Genomic DNA, 21,219 nt, shown 5'->3' with positions numbered 1-21,219 from the left:
AAATACAATGAAGAACAAAGCACCCCAGGCCACATATTTATTCCAGTTGGAAATGAGGAAGTGAGGGGGCATGCTAGGTAGAGTAGAGGGATAGTGAAGAAGACCTGAGTTTAAATCCTTCTTCAGACATTTGCTTAATTGTGGGTAAGTCACCTAGGCAGCCTCATTTTTATTATCTGTCAAGTGGGGAAAATAATAGCATTTACCTTACAAGGTTGTTGTGAGGATCATGACCATAATGACTAGCACAGAGTAGGTATTTAGTAAATGCTTCTAGATCGACTGATTGAAGGCAGACAACTGAAAGAAGAGGTGGTTGTGGTATGTAGATGACAGGTAATGAATTAATTTTGTAGGACTGGAATTGAAGAGGAAGAGGAGGAAGAAGAGAACATCTTTGCGGGTCCAGTCCTGTGATTTCTCTGGTTTAGCTAACTTCCTGGGGAGGAAACCCCACCTGCCAATGTAGATCAACCATTGTTCTGTAGTTTATGGTCTTAATGAGTTGTGTGGGACTCTGAGAGGTGAAGTCATGAGGGAGAAATCATGAAGGAACAGTCAATAAGACCATCAGATTGTAGATCGGAACTAGCAGAGACTCTTGGGCTTATCTGGCTGGTCCCCTATTTTACAAATCAAGAAATTTGAAGTGAGAGAGGTCAGATGGCTTGGCTTTCCCAAAGTCCCACAGGAAATAAGGAGTTAGGACTCGAACCTAGGGCCTTTGACTCCAAATCCAGCATTTTTTTCCCAGTATGACATGCTGACTTGGCCACTAAGTGGTCATAAAGAATGAAGGAGATGGATGAGTTACAGGTGATTTCAAAGTTCAGTGACTGAGAAGATTGTGGCAACATTGATGGACATAGGAAAGGGAAATTGGTTTGGGGGGGCCAAAGGAGGTGACCCATTTAGTTTGGGATTTGAGTTCTGTGGCATTCATGAGAAATAAAAAACAATGAATATTGGAGATGATGCAGAGTTGTTGCTGTGTCTGTCTTTCATTGCCAAAGAAGACCATGGCATCAGAGAAATGATGACATGACTTGTACTTGACTTTGTTTTGAGTGAGGGAGAGCTATGCAGGTCACTAGCCTCACTTCTCCTCCAGAGCCATCTAGATCCAGTGACCAGATATTCATCAGGATGACTGGAGATGGTCCAGGATGCAATGGGAGACCTTGACCCCTTTAGGCTTAGAGATATGAGACTGGACCACGGATGAGAGATCTGGGACAGAGATAAAACCTTAAGATGGAATATAGTGACCAAAAGAAAAAACATGGAATAGAATATTGAAGACTGAATTTAAAGCAACATTGTCTATTAGGTGACAGGAAGAGGAAAAAGAGATGACAAAGGATGCAGAGGAGAAATGTTCAGATGTGTAGGAATGGAACCAGGAGAGAACACTGCCATAGAAACCAAGAGAGGAAGTGGTTTAGAGGGAAGGGTGATTGGTGGTGTTAAATGCTGTTGAGTTGTCAATGAAGATTGGAGAGTGAGGAGACTGGACCTGTGGTTATTGACATAGAGAACTCTGGGAGAATGATCTCTCCTGATGCAGGTTGGTACCATCTTTGTAACGTATAGTCTTAGAACATTGCCTGGAGCTCTGAGAGTTAAATTAATTGTCTGGAGTCACACAGCCAGTATAACTTATGGTTGTGATTGGTTGTTGGTTGTTGTCCTTCCTTCACAAGGATGACCAAAATGACATCACTATGTTGAGGTCGAGGTACAATGTGTCTGACCATGGCTGATCAGACCAACTTGGGGATAGAACCTGACCTTGGGGATGCAAAAGAGCACTGGGGAGGCAGCATGTTGGTCTAGGAAGACCTCTAGACTTCAAAGTTAGAAGATCCTCCCTCAAATCTAGCCTATGACACTTACTAGCTGGATAACTGGGAGTAAGTCAGCCTCAGGCTGCTTAGCTTGGAGGCAGCTTTGTGAACTGGGTAGCCCAGTAGAAAGGGGAGCTCTGGTTGCTGTTCAGAAAAGTCAGTTGGGAGTCACTGAAAGAAGCCCTGGGGCTATGGAGAATAAGAAACCTTTCAGTGGTGTCAAACTTAAATAGTATATTAACTTAGAAAACCACAAGTTAACATTATCAATGTTGTATTGTAGTTATACTTTGTTAAACATTATCTGATTGTGTTTTAATCTGGTTCAGGCTCCAGATTTTGCAGGCAGAGCCTTAAGGTTCACATCTGTTTAAGGAGTAGTGAGAGGCAGTAGAGTGTTGAGGATAGCGGGCTGGCTTTGGAGTCATAAAGACCTGAGTTCAAGTCTGGTCTATGACCCTCCCTAGTGTATGCCACTTAATGTCTAGGTGTTCCAGGAAACTCTCTCTGACTCCAAATTACAAAGGAGTGGCCAAGTTGCATTAGCATAGAATGACATCGGGTCTGTACAGAGATACAGATACACACATACGACATACATATACACACGTGTAGCATACGTATACACATTTACATAGAAACATTATATACATTCAAACAAATGAGGCTGCCCTTAACTTTTCTGTGAGAGAGGATGAGGGAAGTGGGATTGGCCCAAAGTACCAAGAAGACTTCTTTGTGACATGGATAAAAAAAGACACTGTCCTAGCTTTGTTGTCCCTTTTTCTCTCTTTGTCTATTCTGACATTCTGTCACAAAACAGGCAGTGTAGGAGGTTGAGAGATGAATTATGGGAATCCCTCTGGACAATGAAGAGCAGGACAGTGACATGACCAGCGTTGCCCCAGATCAGTTGAGGACTAGCAGTTACTGTGACTATGGCAGGCTCATGAGTTGGGGGTAAGGGGAGAAGGAAGAAGGTCTCTCTCTTCCTTTACCTGAACCCTTAAGCATGAGATAGGATGGTAGTGAATCTTCCTCCCCCATTCTTTCTTATTAGCTAATGGTGTGTATGCTAGGAAAATATTATTATCTGAACCAAAGGCTGGGGTCACATGTGAAGGGGAAGAAATAAATTTTCTTTTGCATTTTTAATCCCATTTTATGAAAGTTATGTGATCATACATAGAAACTTGGAATACCAAAAGAAAAGGCTTCAAGACTGTAATATTCCCTTGTGTAGGGGAAATGAGAGGAGGATATAAAAAAGTAAATTTCATATTGTGATATCTGATCAATATTTCATCTCTAGGGCTAGATTGGGAGCACAGGATAATGAGAGGTGAGTTGCTTTTTTTTTTAAAAGCTACTTCTGAAGTGGAATTGGGAGCAGCGCCACCATGTTTGGAGAGAGTGACCTAGGCATTTGCAGACTTGAGTGATCTCTAGTGGCCAGCCGTGAAACTGCAGCATACTAGAGATATTATCCTGAGAGTGACTGATGCCTGTAAGTACATCAGCGTATTTAGGTAGAGCTCCCCCTGGTGGTTAACTTAGATATTGACCTCTGAGTTAATTCAAACCCCTTGCCCAGATTTTTACTAGTCACAGCACGTGAGAAGACAATATTCCAAGTGAATGCCAAAACTGATACTATGTATTATGATTTTTGCTATCCTCTGATGAAAGAAACAGTTTCTTTTTCCTTTCTTCCTTCCTGTATATTGTAAGGATTGTGCCCACTTTTATAATTGATGAGACTGAGGCTCAAAGAAAGTAAAAGAATGGGTTAGTTTCACACAGCAAGTATCAGCATTAGGGTTGAAACCTTGGTCTCTTCTAGTCTTCTAAACATAATTTTTTTAAGTGCCTGCACTATGCAAAACACTGTGCTAAATGTTGGGGATCAAAATGAAACAGACCCTGTCTCCAAGAACCTTCATTCTACTGGTTTCTCCTGGTCCAAGGTACATCACCATTTCCATTATACCATGCTTCTTTTTCTTTTTAAATAATAAACTCCATCAACTCATTCATTTCTATATTACTGTAGATTTTCAAAATAATTTTAAATTATATTATTGTCTTTTAATAAGCTTTGCTTTTGAAAAACTCCAATCTGTCTTAGTTGAAAAAAAGCATTTTTTTTTTTTACTAACATGGGTTTATGATTAATTTAATTGAGGTGGGGGGTGGGAATCTGTGTACCATTAGAGACCAAGTATAGTTTGATAGTGAACAGATTGATTCCAAAGTCAGGGGAAGGTCTGGAGCAGACAGAATGGGAAACCAAGAGGGAAAGAATTAGGGACACTCATCATTACCTCATTAGAAGGGAAAGAAAATTCCAGGTCAACTCACCACACCAATAGAGAAATAGTTATTGAACACGCAGTATGGAACATGTTCCCCTTTATCGTCCTTGTCTTTGGGGATGATTTCAAGTTGCCACCGATCCAACATCACCTCAGAACTTTGCTCAATGTCCTTTAGGAGTCTCATCAAATTGCCGCCTTCGTAACCTGAGGAGCATCACATTATATTTGAGATTACATCAGACATAGTAAACATGTCATGAGACTGATTATACATTTTGATCTAGTCATATCATTTCTAGGTGTCTCTCCCCAAACTTATAAGAAGGAAGAAAAAAAGGAATCGAGTGTAAAAAAAATTATCCATAGCTGCTTTATTTATAATGGCAAAAATTGCCAAACAACCTAAATGCCCAACAATTTGAAAATAGTTGAATAAATTATAGTTATACTGATCTAATGGAATATCATGAGACTAGAAAATAACTAAAACATTCAAGGAAATAAAGAAAAGCCTATATGACATGGGGAAGAGAGAACTCAAAAGAAGTCTGCGTGAGAAAAGAAAAGAAAAGAAAGGGCAAGTTAGAAGTACAAGGGTGTTGGAACTTAGGTCAATTCCAGAAAGGAACGTAGAAAAAAATTTTTTTCTTTGCTTGTTTTTTGCTGGCTAATTTATGTAGTTCTGCCTTGTTAAAGGTGAAGGGTTTGGGATAAGATTTTGATCTCTGTCTTGTTTTATTTGACTATTTTTGTTTGCTGAACAAGTTGTTCAGCTGCTAATAGGGAGGAGGACTGGGCAAGTGATTTCATTCACACAGGGAACTCCTGGGTGAGGATGCTTCCTCTATCAATGCAGTTGGCCCCTCCTCTGCATCTTAGGGTCTTAGAAATTTCCTTAGGGGCAGTGAGAGATGAATGACTTACGAGGGGTCATACAGCCTCTGAAGAGTCTTTTTGGTAGCAAGCCCAAATGTGCCTCTTGGTTTATAACCATTTATAACAATGATAATTATAATCATAGCAGATACAGAACTGAACTCTGAGTGAGGAAGACCTATGGTCAAGCCCTGCCTCTCACACTTCATGCCTATGGGATCTTGGGCAAGTTACTTAACCTCTCAGAGCTCCAGGCAACTCTTTAAGACCATAAGTTACAGAGAAGGTATCCATTCATGTTGGTAAGTAAGGAAATTCCTTAGGGCAGCCAGGAGGGCGCCACAGTGGACAGGGATCTGAGCCTAGAGTCAGGAAGACTCATCTTTGTGCATTCATACCTGGCCTCAGACACTAGCTGTATGACCCTGGGCAAGTCACTTAACCCTGTTTGCCTCAGTTTCCTCATCTGTAAAATGAGCTGGAGAAGGAAATGGCAAACTACCCCAGTATCTTTGCCAAAAAAACCCCAAATGTGATCACAAAGAGTTGGACATGACTGAAAATGAACAGCAACAATGCCCTCAAGTCAATACCCTTGGGTATGGGTGACGTATCGGGGGTAGCTACCTGGCTATGGGCCTCAAGAGCTGGCTGAACACCTGTGTCTTTCAGGATCTTGGTAATTTGTCTGGGGGTGAGGATGGGGGCCTGCAACCAGTGAGCACACCATCAATGTCCGTCAACAAGCATTTATTAAGTGCCTACTGTGTGTCAGACACCGTGTAGTGTTGGGGATACAAAGAAAGACAAAAGAGAGCTCCTATTCTTGAGGAGCTCATATTTTAATTGGAGAGGGGGTTAAAATGAAAACAAGTATGTATCTATAGGATACATACTGTGACTAGAGGGAATCACGCTGAATCTTTCTCATCTAGTACTTGCTTGTCCTACTTACTCTTCCATTATGCCTCAGGACTCTGTGCCTGCCGAACCTTACTTACTGTCACTTCCCCTCTAGTTCAGAGCTTCCCCCTCCTCCTTCAAGACCCAACTCAGGCTTCACCTTCTACACAAAGTCTTTCCTGACTGCCCACCCACCCTTCCCAATCAAACATATCTTTATTCTCTTGATACTTTTACAGCTAAACGTGGTCTCTACTATTGGAATATAAGCTCCTAGAGGGAGGTTTTTTTTTTTTTTTTAACTGAGTTGGTTGGTGACATTGTCAGATCTGCACTTTAGTGAAATCCCTCTGGTTTCTCTGTGGAGACAACAGATGGGGGAGGCTTCAGGCAGAGCGAACAGGCAGCAGGTTATCACAGTAACACAGGTGAGAGGTGGTGAGGAACTGCACTAGGCTGGTGCCTATGTGAGGGGAGAGTTGATGTACCTTAGAGGGGTTGAGAAGATAGAAATGAAGTGATTTGGCATCATAATGGATATATGGGGTGAGTGAGAGAGAGAGGAGGAGAGGTTGCCAAACAAGTTTTGCTCCAGGGCACCAAATTTAGTGGATGGGAAATTTTGAGGGCTCTGACAATTTGAGGGCTCATTCTTTCTTTTTCTTTATTTCCCACTTAATATTTCCCCATTCTTTGGCAACACAGAAATATAAAAGTGTAGCATCTACTTAGCAATAAAATTTAATAAATATAAAATTAAAATAAAATTTTAAAAAGAGGAAGATGTCAGTTTGGAACCAAAGTCTGCTCTGATCTGCCCCACCTGGAAGCTAAGTAGCCAGCAGTGACTTAGTACCCATCCTGGCATCTGTTCTTAGTCCTGTCACATAACTTCAACTGAACATACACCTGTGTTTCCCTTACCCTTGGAAAGGGTTGGGCCACTTGCTGCCCATGTGACATTTCTGGTTAGAGTTCTAAGGATGTGTCTGACTAATCTGAAAATTCCTTGAGGGCAGGGCTTATGTCTTCTCTAGATTTCATATCTCTCTTGGTACCCGTGTGTGTTCAGCACATAGGAGGCACTGACTGCATGCAGATTGAATAGAATGGAGTTAATGGTAAGAATCACCTGCTACAATTGGATACTATAGGAAGATAATGACATGGGCTTCAAATTCACTGGCTGGAGGAAGGAATTAGGGAGGGCAGACCCACTCCACACATAACAGGAGCTCTCCATGGTACGAGTGCTGTTGTAAAGGAGAACATTCTGCCCTACTTTAGTGAGATAGTGTAGTATAAAGGAGAATACTCTAGATTCGCAGTCAGGAAGATATGGGTTCATATCCTACATGAGTTATTTACTGAAACTTTTGAGCAGGGGATGGTGGTGATGGTGTGACATTTTCTGAGAAGCCAGTCTCTTTTTTTCCTTCTTCTGACCCAATATCCCAGCAGCTGCCATGTCTTGTCATTTCCATCTCCCCTTTTCTCTATTCACATCCCTTTGGGACAGGGCTTTCCCCCTCCTTGCCTCATTTCCCAATGGTCTCTGAAATAGTCACTGTACATCCAGTCTCTTGTCTCTCCAATCCGTCTTCCACACAACTATCAAATTGATCTTTCTAAAGTGCAGGCCACTTTCTTGTTCACTAAGTTCCAATAGTTCCCCATTGACTTCAGGGTAAAACGCAAACTCCTCTTTGAAATTTAAAACCCATCATAGTCTGGCTCCGGTCTGTCTTTCCAGGCTGATTAGAAATTCCTCCCCTCATGTCCTCTACTCAACTGTCCTATTTCTTCCCAGTATGTGATGTTGCAAATCCCATGTGCCTTTATACAGGTTCTCAGCATTCCTGGAATGCACTCTTTTCCCCTTGGTACACTGTACTCAGTACTGCAGTACTCTGTTTCCTCTCCTTGGAACCCCCAACTCTCTTCAAGGCTAAATTCAAGGGACACTTCCTTCAAGTGACAGGCCTTTCATGGTCCCTCCAGTGGTTAGTGCCCCAACTTCAATCGCTGCATATATCTGTCCGATAGAATGTAAAAAATCTTTTGAGGGTAGGGACTATTTTTTTGAAACTTCATTAGCATAGTGGCTGGAAGACAGTGGGGGATTTAATAAATGCTTGGGGATAATTATTGGCAATTATTATTTTTGCTAATTAATAATAAGACCATCAAAAAATAGACATTCATGCATAATAATAGGATAACGACTTGTCTCAGGATCATCTTTTTCTCAGTTCCATTGAATATAAAGATTAGAAAAGCAAAATGATGAGTATGGTGATAACAATAAGAATGAAAATAAGAACAGTAACAAAATTGATATTGTAAGCACTACAATTCTGAAATTTAAAGATGTGCTCAGGGTTTTTTCCAAACTATCCTGATAAATATAATTAGGCTAGACCTCTATCCCCAGGGCTTTTTCTAAACTATCCCAATAAATATAATTAGGCCAGACCATTATCCCCAGGGATAGGTCCCTAAAGGGAATAAAAGCTCACCTCTTCCCCAACGGAGACACCTAGAAAGGTCATTTCCTGTTCCAAGAGGCAGGATCGCCACTTTTGGATGTTTGACAAAATCAATCTTATCTGTAATCCAAGAAATAAAAGGCATTGATATGAAAGAGCATCAGGTTTGGCCTGTGGATACAACCCCATGAGTCACTGGCTTTTACCAGTCACTGCCTTTTAATTCATGTTAGCAGTGAAAGCTAACTAGGTTAACATGATAGCTAACTAAGATTGTACAAAAAGTAGAAATAGTGACTTCTGCATCCCACAGCTACTTTAACAGATGGTCCGAGTTGGAAATCCTCTCTTATTTCCTTTTAGATTTTAGGTTCCTGGTAAAATTCTCTCTTTTGGGATGGGAAGCCTGTTAGAATGAAAGTGGGTATAAGTGTGACAGTGACCAGCTATTATTTAGTATGGTAACTGAAGAGAATGACCAACTATGAAAAGAGCAACAGTGTCTTTGCTTTTTGGATCCTGGGAGAAAGGGACAATAGAGTGGCCTCTCAGCCAAAAGCCCAAAGTTGCCATAGCCACCAGCTCGCCATAAAGATCCTCATCAGGGGACGCCTGCCTTCATTGTAACTGCTGGTGGAATCACAGAACCGAGTTAGAAGGGACTTTAGAGTCTAGCTCCTTTCTGATCAGCCTCTATATCAGACCTGATAGTTGGTCATCCAGCTTCCATTTTAAGTGAAGGGGGAGCCTATTCTCTCCCAAAGTTGCCAACTCCACCTTTTACAAACTTGAATTCTGAGATAATTGTTTTCATATGAAACTGAATAAGAGCAACGTGGCATAGTGGGTATAGAGCTGGCATGGGAGTCAGGGAAATCTGTGTTCAAGTCTTGCCCCATGCACATACAAGGCTCAGGGCTTTGGGCAGCTCTAAGACTCTAAGTCACAGTGTAGTTGTCGATTACATTGGTAGAGGGAGTTTCTTCAATGGGACTTCACTCATCCTTTATGGGCCTCAGTTTCCTTGTCTGTAAAAGGGAAGGGGGTTGGAGATGTCTCTAAGGTCTCTTCTGCTGCTAGATCAGGGATTTTAAACCTGGGGGTCCATGGAGTCCTTGACAAATATCAGAGGATCTATGAACTTGGATGGGAAAAGAATTAAATATTTATTTCAATATTATTGGCTTCCTTTATAATCCTCTATATTTTATTGAGTATATAATCTATATATTTTATAATTTTAAGAGATGATTCAGAGAAGGGGTCCATAGGCTTCACCAGATGGGTGCACAAGGGATATAGAATACAAAAAAGGGCTAAGGACCCATGCTCCAATTCAGTGGAATTCAGTGGAGTTCAGCTTCAGCTCTATGGTTCAGTGGAGGTAGCTGGTTTCCTGAGTCCATTCTCTCTCAGGTTCAAGGGGACTTCTGTATGGCCTCTTGGGAAGTCAGTTCTAGTCTTTCTAGTTCTAGTTTGTTCCTCTAACCAGGACAGGCAGCCATTCTTTTTCTGTTTACAAATGTGAACTATGATTATATTAGTAATTGAATAAATGTGTAGTCCATGCTGGATTTTTCCTGTCACTTCTTCAAATACTGACTCTTCCCTCTGCTCACCACCATCTCTTTTCTTCATGCTCTGTTACTTACCGATACAATCCAATACCCAACCGACAGTCCCATCTCCTCCACAAACAAGCACGCGGAAGTTTGGCACGCCACGGAAAAATTTCAATCTGGAAAGAAGAAGGGAAGTCAAAACAGGCTGCTTTACTAGACAGTACTCAGTGTGATGCTGGGTGATCCAGGTGAAAATTTCCTCTCCCTGCATCCCCTGGAAGTATTCCCTGGGATGAAGAGAGGAACTTAGAAGAAGCTGACGGTATCTCGCCTTTTAGACCAGGAGGGATCCATTTTGTAGACCATAATGGGGTTGATTAAATGGCACTTTTGTGTAATGTAAAATTCTGAGGGAGCCTCTTAAATGCAGAAAGCATCTTATAGAGTGATTTCAGTTGCATAAGGTTTCATTCTTTGCTTCAATGTCTGATGACCAGGCTGCTCTCCCTCCCTCTCCCATTCTCCTGTAGTGGAAAACACTGAACTAACTAGCTGGCTCTAATGTGGTTCAGGGAGTTTTCGACTTCTTCATTATCCTCTTTTTGTATATTCAGCATCAGCACAGTGCCTGAGACCTATCAGGTGCTTAATAAATGTCTGGGCAGCTAGGTGGTGCTGCAGCGGATAAAACACCCAGCCTGGAGTCAGGAAGAACTGAGTTCAAATCCAGCCTCAGACACTTCCTAGCTGTGTGACCCTGGGCAAGTCACTTAACCCTGTTTGCCTCAGTTTCCTCATCCATAAAATGATCTGGAGGAGGAAATGGCAAACCACTCCAGTATCTTTGCCAAGTAAATCCCAAATAGGATCATGATGAATTTGATGTAGCTGAAAACAACTAAAAAACAAAATAAATGTTATTGACTGAATGACTGGTATTGGGAGCTGACTTACCTTTCATAGGAATGCTGGGAACCGTATTGAGGTAATGTGATGTAGTGGGTTATTCAGGGCTTATTTTCCCTGAACCCAGTCTCCGAATCAGTCAGCAAACATATGATAAACACCAACTATGTGCCAGGCACAAAGACAAAATTGAAACAGCCCTGCTGCTATGGAGGTTACATTCTATTTCACTGGTAAAATGAAGGGATAGGTGTGATGTAGAAGGGCTCTGAGATCCTTAGATCCAGAAGGCAACAGTCCTTCTGACAGTGTCAGAACTCTCATAGAATAATACTGAAAAATTTTTATTATTTCCCTTCTTTAAATGAGATATGCTCTGTCCCAGGTTAAGATTATCATTGCCTCCAGAGTTTATGTGATAGTGGAAGGTCTGCACTTGACTTAGGATTCTGAAGATATAGGTGTTGGCACCTACTCAGTGGCAAGGTCACTGAGGAAATCACTTCTTCCTGTCCTGATATTTCAGTTTCCTGATTGGCCAAATTGGGATCCTTGTTCCATCTTCCACCTCCCAGTGCTGTTTTGAGAATAAAATAAAGCCATTGATATAAAACTTTTATAAACCATGAAGCGCTGTCCGTTTGCAAGCTACAGCCTCAAAGGGCAGTGTACTATGGTAGATGGAACTCTGGCCTCACAGTGAGGAAGATCTGGCTGAGCTCACGGCCCACCTTGGCTACGTCTTGGCTGTGCAGCCCACATCATGGCTGTGTGACCCTGCACAAAGTCACCTCTCAGTGCCCCAGGTGAATCTCTGATGCTATCGATTGCAGAGAAATTGGCCACTTGCAATGGTAGAGGGGATTCCTCCCTGGGTGCTCCCTAAACTGTGATGAAATCACAAGTCTGGTCTGTCCCTGAATTATTCTTTTCATGCTATTTTTGAAGTCCTTAGTGGTGGTGCTCTTGGAACTGCTGAACCCAGAGCAGAGAGGATTTATGTGGGGTCAAATATAACTTTTGATACTTAACACCTGGGTGACCTTGGATAAGTCACTTAACTTTTCTGGACCTCCCTTTTCTTATTTGTAGAATGAAGAGATCAGGCCAGAAGGCATCTCTGAGGCCTCCCCCAGCTCTCTATCTAAGATTCTATGAAGTTCAATTTGTAAATACACAGGACCACATAATGGGATCCCATTCTATGCAGTGAACACAAGAGTATGACTATTGTGTGCCAGGCCTTGGCCTAGGTGCTGGGGGCTCCATGTGGCATCAAGCTAGTCCTAGGATACCTGCAAACAGGCCAACTCACAAAAACACCAGTGATAGGTCCTGGCCAGTAGATGTCCCCACCATACTGGCCTTGGCCTCCCATAATGTAACAAAGCCTTTGGTAGCGTAGCTGATACCTGTCAGTAGCCAACGTGCCAGGCAACATGGCAACCTTGGAACTCATGTGGCTAAGGCTTCTGAGAAATACCGAGGGAAAGCAAACTGTCTCTACATCAAAACTTTTGTTCATTCTTTTCCATCAGCTCATGCCAGGACTATTGGAATAGCTGTTGCTGAGTCTCTCTGTCATTCAGATGCCAAAGACAATTTTCTTAAAGAGAGGTCTCACACATTATCTGGTACATAGTAGGGGCTTGGTAATCATCATAAGAGAGACTTACACATATGTGTCTGTAAATGTGTACCTATCTATCTTTAAAGTTTGCAGAATGTTTTATTATATCTTTTGACCCTTATGATAACCTCATGCAGAAGGTGTTATTATTATTCCAGATATTTGCAGATTAATAAACTGAGGCTTGGAGAAGTTAGATGACTCACCACAGGGTCAGACAGATGTGTTTGTGCCTCAGTGTCTCATTAGAACCCAGAGTTTCCTGACCCCAAGGCTAGAGCTCTGTTGAATATAACACACTATTTCTCTCTATGTGCCCCCCACCCCATGTCCCTGCTAGTTTGAAATATGTATATCCCTTTCCTGACTAGGGCTGACTACCTCTGTCCCAGGTGAGTGTGCCCTGTCCTTCATATAACTGAGAGTTCCCCTTTGGATGAGCACTGCTCAGTCTTTCCTTGGACTCTTGTCTAAGGCACAGCATTCTAAGGCTTTCCTCTTACCTGCCTCTGTGGGGAATGAGAATCGGGAGAAGGGTGGCAGCCATGACACATTTTTTGATAATCCTACTGCTCATGGGGAGAACAATACACAAATCCCACAGATGGAGGCCTCCATTTTAGCTACTGTAGTAACTTCTAGGACCCTAACTAACCTTTGAGCCCTGACTCTGGAGTTAGAGGACCTTGGTTTAAAATCCCACCTCTAAAGCATGTGATCTTGGGCAAGCACCTCAGTTTCCTCATCTTTAAAATAAGGGAGTTTGACTCGATGACTTCTAAAGTCCCTGCCAGCTCCACATCTAGGGTCCCATAATAATCCCCACAATAATCCCCACAAACCAAAACAGAAAGGTTAAAGGTTTCCTTCCTTGAATTGCTTCTGCTCATTGTTCTGGTCAGATCGTTGACAAAGAATGAAAGTCAGGAAATGGGGGAAATCAAGGGCTTGAAAACAGAGCACTGTCCTAGAATAAGGAGGAGGTAGTTGTACTGCATGTGACTAATTACCCTGCTACCTAATTTTGCCTGTTTACTTGGGTACACCATGTAGAATATGAGTCAGTACATGAGGGGGCCCAGGTTTCCTTTCCCTGTGTCTCTCTTGATTCATTGGGAATATGCCAGTTAACACAGCCTTGAACAGAAGCTCGAGGAATTGGCCAGCCTGCCCTCAAGTAAATCAAGTACATGACAAAAGCAGTTTCCCACCCACCCACCCATATGACGGTTACTTTCCCTTCACCAGGAGCCAGGAGGCTACTTCCAAAATGGAGTCAGCCAATAACACCTGTTCCTGAGCACTTCCAGAAAGAAAAAGTGGAAACTGAGGGGTTTGTGAAGAAAGGTGGAGGGAAAAATGAAGAGAAAGGGAAGGATGGAGTTCTAGAAAATGACTTAGTATGGGAGGGATAAACAAGAGAAAACTTGAGAAGCATTAGAAGAGGATGGCATCTTCATACCCTGGAAGAGGCCCCCATTTCTCCAGGTTGAAAACTTGTCTGGGGTTGAGCAGATATTGGAATTTCCGAAGGAGTCTATAGAAACAAAAAGAAGGGAGAGAAAAGCAGAAACAGAAAGGAAATGTCATTGGAAGCAGTTCTAGCAGAAAAACGGCCTCATCAGTCCACTTCCAACCTATGTGATGAGGACAAGGGACAGGAGAGACTGAAGCCCATTGCAGATTCTGGAGCCCTGAGCTTCTCAAGTGGAAGAGGGCTGCTTCACCATTCCAAGAGATGACTAGAATGATTGGCAGCCTTGTGACTTGAAGGCTCTCTCTTCATCCAAGAACAAAAGAGGGCATTGGCAAATAAAGAGCATGGAGCCCCCATTCTGTTAGAGCTTCTTCCTTCCTGGAGTCCTATTTATATATTAGGGGGTGTGACTTCCTGTCATGACCTTCATAGCATGGGAGCAGGCTTTGGATCATGAGACTATGCAGGAATGAAGAGGGAGGGTAGAGGAGAAAGTTGTTCGTAAGGACTGAGATGGAAAGTGCCAATTCTCAGGTTTTTCCTAAGGCTGCACCTTCAGGGTCATGGAACCCCAGGTTAGTAGGGAAGAACATGCTTCATGAACTGCGAGGAACCTCCCCCAAACCTTCCCTCTTTATTCCTGACTGCTTCCATTTTTTTTCACATAGTCCTGACACTTTACTCTCGCTGTGTATACCACACCCACCTCTGCCTCCAAACATGGCAATATCTGTGATCAGCAATGAGAAACTACTTTAAAATACTAATTTCCTCCTTCATGCTCTGCCCAGCAGCTACTAAAAATGTGTCCAGATGGTCTCTTGCTGATGAGATCGATGCCTGGTCTTTTCAAAGATAGAATGTCTCAGTCAGATTGGTGTAGCTAAGATTTCTTTTCTTGCCATTTCCTCACTCTTCACATCTCTTACAGCTACGGACCTCTACCTGCCCCCGATTATAGCTTCTGTTGCAAGAACAGCTCTACCTAAACTCACAAAATCACTCACCCTCTTAGATTCTTCTATAGAGTTTGGGTAAGAAAAGTGTAGAAAGGTGGGGGAGAGGAACAGGTGTCTCTGTAATTCCTACTAACACAAGAAGTCTACTACCAAAGGAAATTCAAAGATGGCTGCTTGTCAGACCCTTCCTCTTTGACAAATAATAATGATGTAAGAATAATACATACCTTTCTCCTTGTCTTCCTCCACTCTTAGGATTGAGCAAGACTAGCAGGGGATGTGTGTCCTTTGGTGGAATAATCTGAAATACATGGGGTAAGGAAAAGCTTAGAGAATCACGGAATTCTGGAGTTGAAGCAGACCTCTGAGTTGAGGATCTAGTTTACATATTCCTCTCCATCCCTTTTACCTGGGGACCTCAACATCTGCCCAAATACTATGGCCAGTTTATTAACCACCTCAACTCATGAAGGGACCCATTTTTTACAGATAAGATAATGGAGGCCAAGGAAGTCAAATGACTTGCCCAAGGTCACACAAGTAGTAAATGCCAGAGGCTGGCTTTGAACCCAGGTCCTTTGAATCCAGAGCCATTATACTACACTGTCTTCTGTGACCTAGACCTTCACCCACCTTAGGCACCTGCGCTCTCTCTCTCTTCCTTTCTCTCTCTCTCTCTGGCTCTCACTCTCACTTTCGCTCTCCACTCATCACCAGCTACCTGCTGAACACCTCCAGCTTCTTTAGTATCTCAAAGCTGATATGTTCAAAATGGAATTAATTATATCTCCCCACCTCAATCTTCCATATTTCTACTTTTTGTTCAACCTCAGACAAGTTTACCATGTGTGTATGTGTGTGTGTACGTGTGATATTTCAGGGGATGAAGACATAATCCTCCTCTGCTGCTTATAAAGTTTTCTTTTCTTTTTTCTACCCCATAACAAGTTTTCTTGTGTTACCCTTCCTTATCCTTCTCTTGTGTTCTTCTCATCCTTCCCTTCCACTTTTCTCCCTTCCTTTCCTTCTCTTTATGAACCTCTCCTGTTTCTCCTTCCTCATTGTGGAGATGCTTAAGGGGTGCTTGTTACACACTAACTCAGCTTTGGTAGTAGCCTCCTGGTTCCTGAAAGAGGCAAAATGACAGTTATGTGAGTGGGAAAAACTGTTGTCATTCACTTGACTGAGAGGTGAGGCAGGCTGTTACAATCTTTGAGATTATTTTCATGGCCATGTTAGCTGGCATCTTCTAAATGAATTGTGAGTGGCACAGGAAAAGGAATCAGAATTGCCTTGCTATTGGTTAGCCTGCATTTAAGAACCAAATTCTACACTATCATGTCCAGGAAAAGATGGAGAATCAGGTAACATTCAATGCCACGGCCTCATCCTTATTCTAGCAGTTTCCACGTTGGACATTGTTCAAGCTCCCCTGTTCCTCCCTGACTCTGCTTCGTGGCTCTCACTACTTGTCAACACTTCAACTAGAAAGCTGAACGAGAGGAGAGACACTCTGGGAAGTGCCATTAGCAGCTTTGTGACAAATTCTTATTGAGGTATGTTGAGAGATAAGCGAGTTGTACTACGGTAACTAAAGTGTGGCTCTCAAGCTGTAGGATTCACTTATTCTTCCTTCCATGAACATACTACTGACTAAGAAAGATAAGCCAACAAATGCCTTTCTCCCTCTTTTGATTCTCTGTGGGGCTGATAAGGGCAGAGTCTCAGAGCGCTGTGGCTTAGACAAGAGCAAAGGAAAGTCTGATCTGAGAACTGATGTTCGTCCTAGACTACTGGTCAGAAGGTTACGTGATTTCTGACTAATAGAACCTGTCTGGTGCAAGCTGCTCCCGATTTGGAATCTCTGAAGAATGGCCCTGCAGATACTGCTGGAGATTTCAACTGAGGAGATCACCTGCTATCAGCACATGCTGTAGTCAGCTCATACAGGCATCTGAGAGCCAATTGTTAAATTCTCACTGAGAATATTTACATTTTAGAAATGGGCAAATACTAAAGGTCAAGGGCTTCTGAGAGCTGGTTGTTAAATTTATACTGAGAACATTTACATCTTAGAAATGGGCAAATGCTACAGGCCAGGGCTTGATTTACTGTTTTGTCAGTTATCTCAATTTAAGGAAATAAGGGTGATGTTACCGATGGAGGTCAAACTTAAAGGTGCATCAGGCAAACATTTTTGTTTTGAGAGCCAGTTAAACATTTCCCTGGACACTCGTGTCTGCTTCAGATTGAGGCAACCCATTCTAATTGTCCAGAGTCTTATTCTTCAAGGTTTCTCTTTAAATCTCACTTCAATATGCTTTCTTATCATTTCTATTTGTTATTCTGTGTTCTGCTCAAATGACAGAATGGATCGAATCCCTCTACCACCAGGTCCTCCCTTTGAATGCCTGAATCACTATCATGGCCTCCCAAAGGCTTCACTTTTCAACCTAAACGTCTTCGCTTCCTTCAGTGGATCTTGGGGGGCATGGGCCCCTCTTTACCATCCTGCTCAGTCTTATTCTGGACAATCCACAGTTTGTTCCTTAAGTGGGGCACTGACACAAGAACATAACATCTCACATATTACTGGGCCATGACAAACTCCAGGGGGATGACTCCCTCTCTCCCCTTGCCCCACCCCCATTCTAGACACCAGGGACAGGATGCTGGGCCTCTCACTGATGTCTAAACCACCCTAGGTCTGCCATCAGAAGAGACTCCACCATGTATAAGAGCCTGGGATCCTTCAGGAGGGTCACTTCATTTGTAAAACAAGAAGATTGGGCCAGGTGACCTCTGAGGTCCCTTCTGGCTCCAGGACTATAATCCTATGAGCCTTATCAGAGGACCCGAAATTGAATCTTGCCTCTTCCTACCTGTGTGGCCTTTGGTAAACCTCTCCATATCTCTGGGCCTCAATTTCCTTTTCTGTAACATAAACAGGGGTCATATGGCCTCTGAGGTCCCTTCCTGTTTCCAATCTATGATCCTATCCTAATTTTTTTTTTTTTTGGTCTGGCATGTCACACTCTGGAATCCCATCTTTTTTATCACGTGCCCAGGGCTTGGGTTTAGATCTTGGCAATCCAACTTTTGGGTATCCCTGCTTGGCTAACAACAGAAGGACCAGATACAACTCTTCTTAGGAAAAGTAAGTCAGGACACTTGAGTCCCAAAGACTTTGTTATGTAATGGTGAGCCAAGTTCAGGGAGAGGGGCATTAATATCCAGTCTTTGCAAGGGCCATATTTATATAGTGAGCATTTCTATAGTGATATAGAATTTGCAAAACATATATTATTTCATTTGATATTCACAATCATCTCAGGAGTGAAGTGCCATTAGTTCCATTTTACAGATGAGGAAACTGAGGTTAAGAGAGGCTAATCAATTTTCCAGGGTCACATAGCTAGCAAGTGTCTAAGGTTTATGGACTTTAGAATATGGGGAAATAAATGGCAAATAAAAGATTCCAGGGAAACCCTTGTACCTGTAATCCATGGCTATCAGTCAATGAGGAGGTGAATTGGCTAATCTCCAAGAGAGAAATCTTCTGGGAATTGTATACAGAGCACTCACTCTCCTCTTCTTCGACCTTGGAGAAGAGGGGGGGAAAAGGCCAATGGTATCTTAGACCAAAGATGGCTAATATAAGGAAACATCCTATGGTGTGCTAAGGAACTCTCTCAAAGTGAGTCCTTCCCCCTAAATAAGCTTATTCCCCCAATCTCACCCAATGTAAGCTGAGGCATTGGTTGTAGTCCAGAGATTGATGAAAAACAAATGAAAAAAAGATATCCCCCAGGAGAATGCAAGGTTCTTGAAGTCAGATTTTGTCCTTTTCCCCCTAACTCCTTATTTCCACCCCACTCCCAGAATAGAAACTCCTCCAGGATAGGGATCATCTCAGATTTTAAATTAGTATCTTGGAAGTGTAGCACAGCACTAAGTGCCTGGCACTTAGTAGGCACTTAATAAATGTTTATCAGTTATTGACCTGCTATCAAAGTTCTTTCAAAGACAATTGGCATCATGCTTCACAGATGACCACCATTTTTCTTCTTTCGTTGGTCATGTCTTTGTTGACTTGTTAATGAACTGGATATATAAAGACACTCTTGGGAAAACCCTGGGGGCTCAGGAGAGGTAATCTCATAATGGGCCCAGGGCAGACCAAGGCACATTAGCATCCAGGCTTGGAGAATGAATCCCTGAATGTTGTGTTTAGACATAAGAAGGCCAGTAATGGATGAGCAATGGAAAATGTAGAGCAAACAACTATACCGCAAGCTGCTTCTTGATTGGTGTTTTGGATTTCTTGATGCTGTTTGGTTTCTGTGAAGATTTTTTCTCAGACATTTTTTCTTCCTTTGTGGAAAGAAAGAAAGAAGCCAGTCAAATCTTAATCAGTCAATAGATATCTATTAAGCACTTAGGTGCCAAGTACTGTACTCAGTGCTGGAGACAGAAAGAAAAAAATCACTAATTCCTACCTTCAAGGAGCTTCCATTCTAACAGAGGAGATGACATGAGCATATATGTATAGCATACATGTAGGGGGAGAAGAGTTCTCATGTTGTCAGGAAATATACTCTCCTTACTCATCAATTCAGTTTTGAGCCCCCACTGATGCAGTTTCATTTACACAAAATAGCCACTTACAATGATAGTTCTTTTAGATCTTTAACAAAACCATTTAGTTAGCAATTAGACCAAGGAAGTAATATCACAGATATTTATATTAAAGCAAGTGCATGAATATTAAAAGACATCACAATCTTCATATAAACGAATCACACACTCCCACCAATGAAGATAGTATCTGTGAGGTAAAGTTAGGACAAAAAAATCTGCATAGAAGGCCCAGGAGTGAAGAAAACCCATGCACTGATGGTAACTCACAACTCTGCCATTGTAAACTTTGGTGTCTTTTTTCTGTCTCAGGAATTGTCCATAAAAGCTTCCTGATGGACATAGCTTCTGTGTTGAACAGAAGTTCGACCTAAGAACCTTTGTTAACCTTAGTTAATCTACACACCCAGGGCTTGAATAACATCTCATTGGAACAATATCTCATCCAAACTGTCTGATTCACTATGACTTATATAATTCTTTGCTCCCCGGATATTTCTTTGTTCAATTGGACTTACTCTTCAAGAGCAATTGCTCTATCCATCGCTTCCAGTTTCAAATTTAATTGTGCAGGTTGGAAAACTGTCCCTTCATAACTCCCTCCTTCCTTCTTTCTCTTTCTCTGTCTATTTATCTGTCTGTCTGTCTGATCTGAGTTCAGACTCTAAGTCTTTTTTGCAAATGACTCCCTTTCCCCTTAGCTCATGGTTCATAACCCAATTCTCGTCCAAAGTCATCAATGATCTCTTAATTGTTAAATCAAATGGCCTTTTCTCAATCCTCATCCTCCAGATCCTCTCTGCATTTTGAGTGTCAAAGGTCTTGAGACTGTTGACCACATCCTTCTGGATGCTTTCTCTTCCAGGTCTTAGTGATCCTGTTCTCTTCTAGTTCTTTTTTCTGTTCCTCTTCAATCCCCTTGCTGTTCAGTCACATCCACTCACCCTGGGTATCCTTCGTGCTCTGTTGTGAGCCCCCTTCTCTTTCTATTCTATTCAGTTTTACTTGGTTATCTCATAAGCTCCCATGGGATGATTCCCAGATCTATAGTCCAACCAGAGTCTGTCTTCTAAATTCTAGTCTCAAATCACTGCCTTTCTTGGACATCTCAAACTGGACATCCTATGTGCATCTCCAACTCAACATATTCACGACAAAACTTCTTTTTCCCCTAAACTCTCCCCACTTCTGAACTTCCTGAATATTCTCCCCACTCACCAGTCACCTAGGCACCTGTGTATCATGCTTACTCTCATATCTACATATCAAAAAGACATCTAATCCGTTGGCAAATCTCCACATTCTTCTTTTCACAAAGTCTCCTGCCTACGTCCCCTTATTTTTACTCACACAATCACTGTACTTGAGCAGGCTTTTATCATTTGTCTCTTGGACTGGTCTTTCTCCCTCATTTCTCCTCACTTTAATCTAGCCTTCTTTACTGAACTGCCAAAATGATTTTTCCTGAAACTCAGGTGAACCATGTTACTCTTTGCTTAATAAATTCCAGTGTCTCCCTATTACCTCTAGGACCAAAGGTAGAAGTCTTTCTTTGGCTTTTGGTCCCTTGTAGGTCCATAACTACCCTGCCCCTCCCTTTCTGTATAAGCTTAG

The 21,219-nt window shown here is 42.2% G+C and overlaps 1 protein-coding gene across 21 annotated transcripts in view; it reads right to left on the bottom strand.

Moving 5' to 3' along the window:
* Positions 1-21,219, bottom strand: part of DGKG (diacylglycerol kinase gamma) — a 273,063-nt gene that overhangs the window by 123,047 nt on the left and 128,797 nt on the right. For 20 of the 21 annotated variants that reach the window (XR_011973966.1, XM_072640384.1, XM_072640377.1 and 17 more), the window contains 7 exons: positions 19,258-19,341; positions 18,464-18,568; positions 15,195-15,268; positions 13,994-14,068; positions 10,086-10,171; positions 8,464-8,553; positions 4,209-4,369 (listed from right to left, as the gene is read on the bottom strand). Coding sequence is in view for 20 of the 21 variants with exons in the window: in XM_072640384.1 (XP_072496485.1) it covers positions 4,209-4,369; positions 8,464-8,553; positions 10,086-10,171; positions 13,994-14,068; positions 15,195-15,268; positions 18,464-18,568; positions 19,258-19,341 (675 nt within the window). In the remaining variant the exon portion in view is untranslated. The remainder of the gene's footprint in view (positions 1-4,208; positions 4,370-8,463; positions 8,554-10,085; positions 10,172-13,993; positions 14,069-15,194; positions 15,269-18,463; positions 18,569-19,257; positions 19,342-21,219) is intronic. The other variant, XM_072640382.1, reaches the window with a different exon arrangement.

This window comes from Notamacropus eugenii, chromosome 2 (assembly GCF_028372415.1).
Source record: "Notamacropus eugenii isolate mMacEug1 chromosome 2, mMacEug1.pri_v2, whole genome shotgun sequence".
Taxonomy (NCBI): domain Eukaryota; kingdom Metazoa; phylum Chordata; class Mammalia; order Diprotodontia; family Macropodidae; genus Notamacropus; species Notamacropus eugenii.
This window is presented reverse-complemented; position numbering and strand designations above follow the sequence as displayed.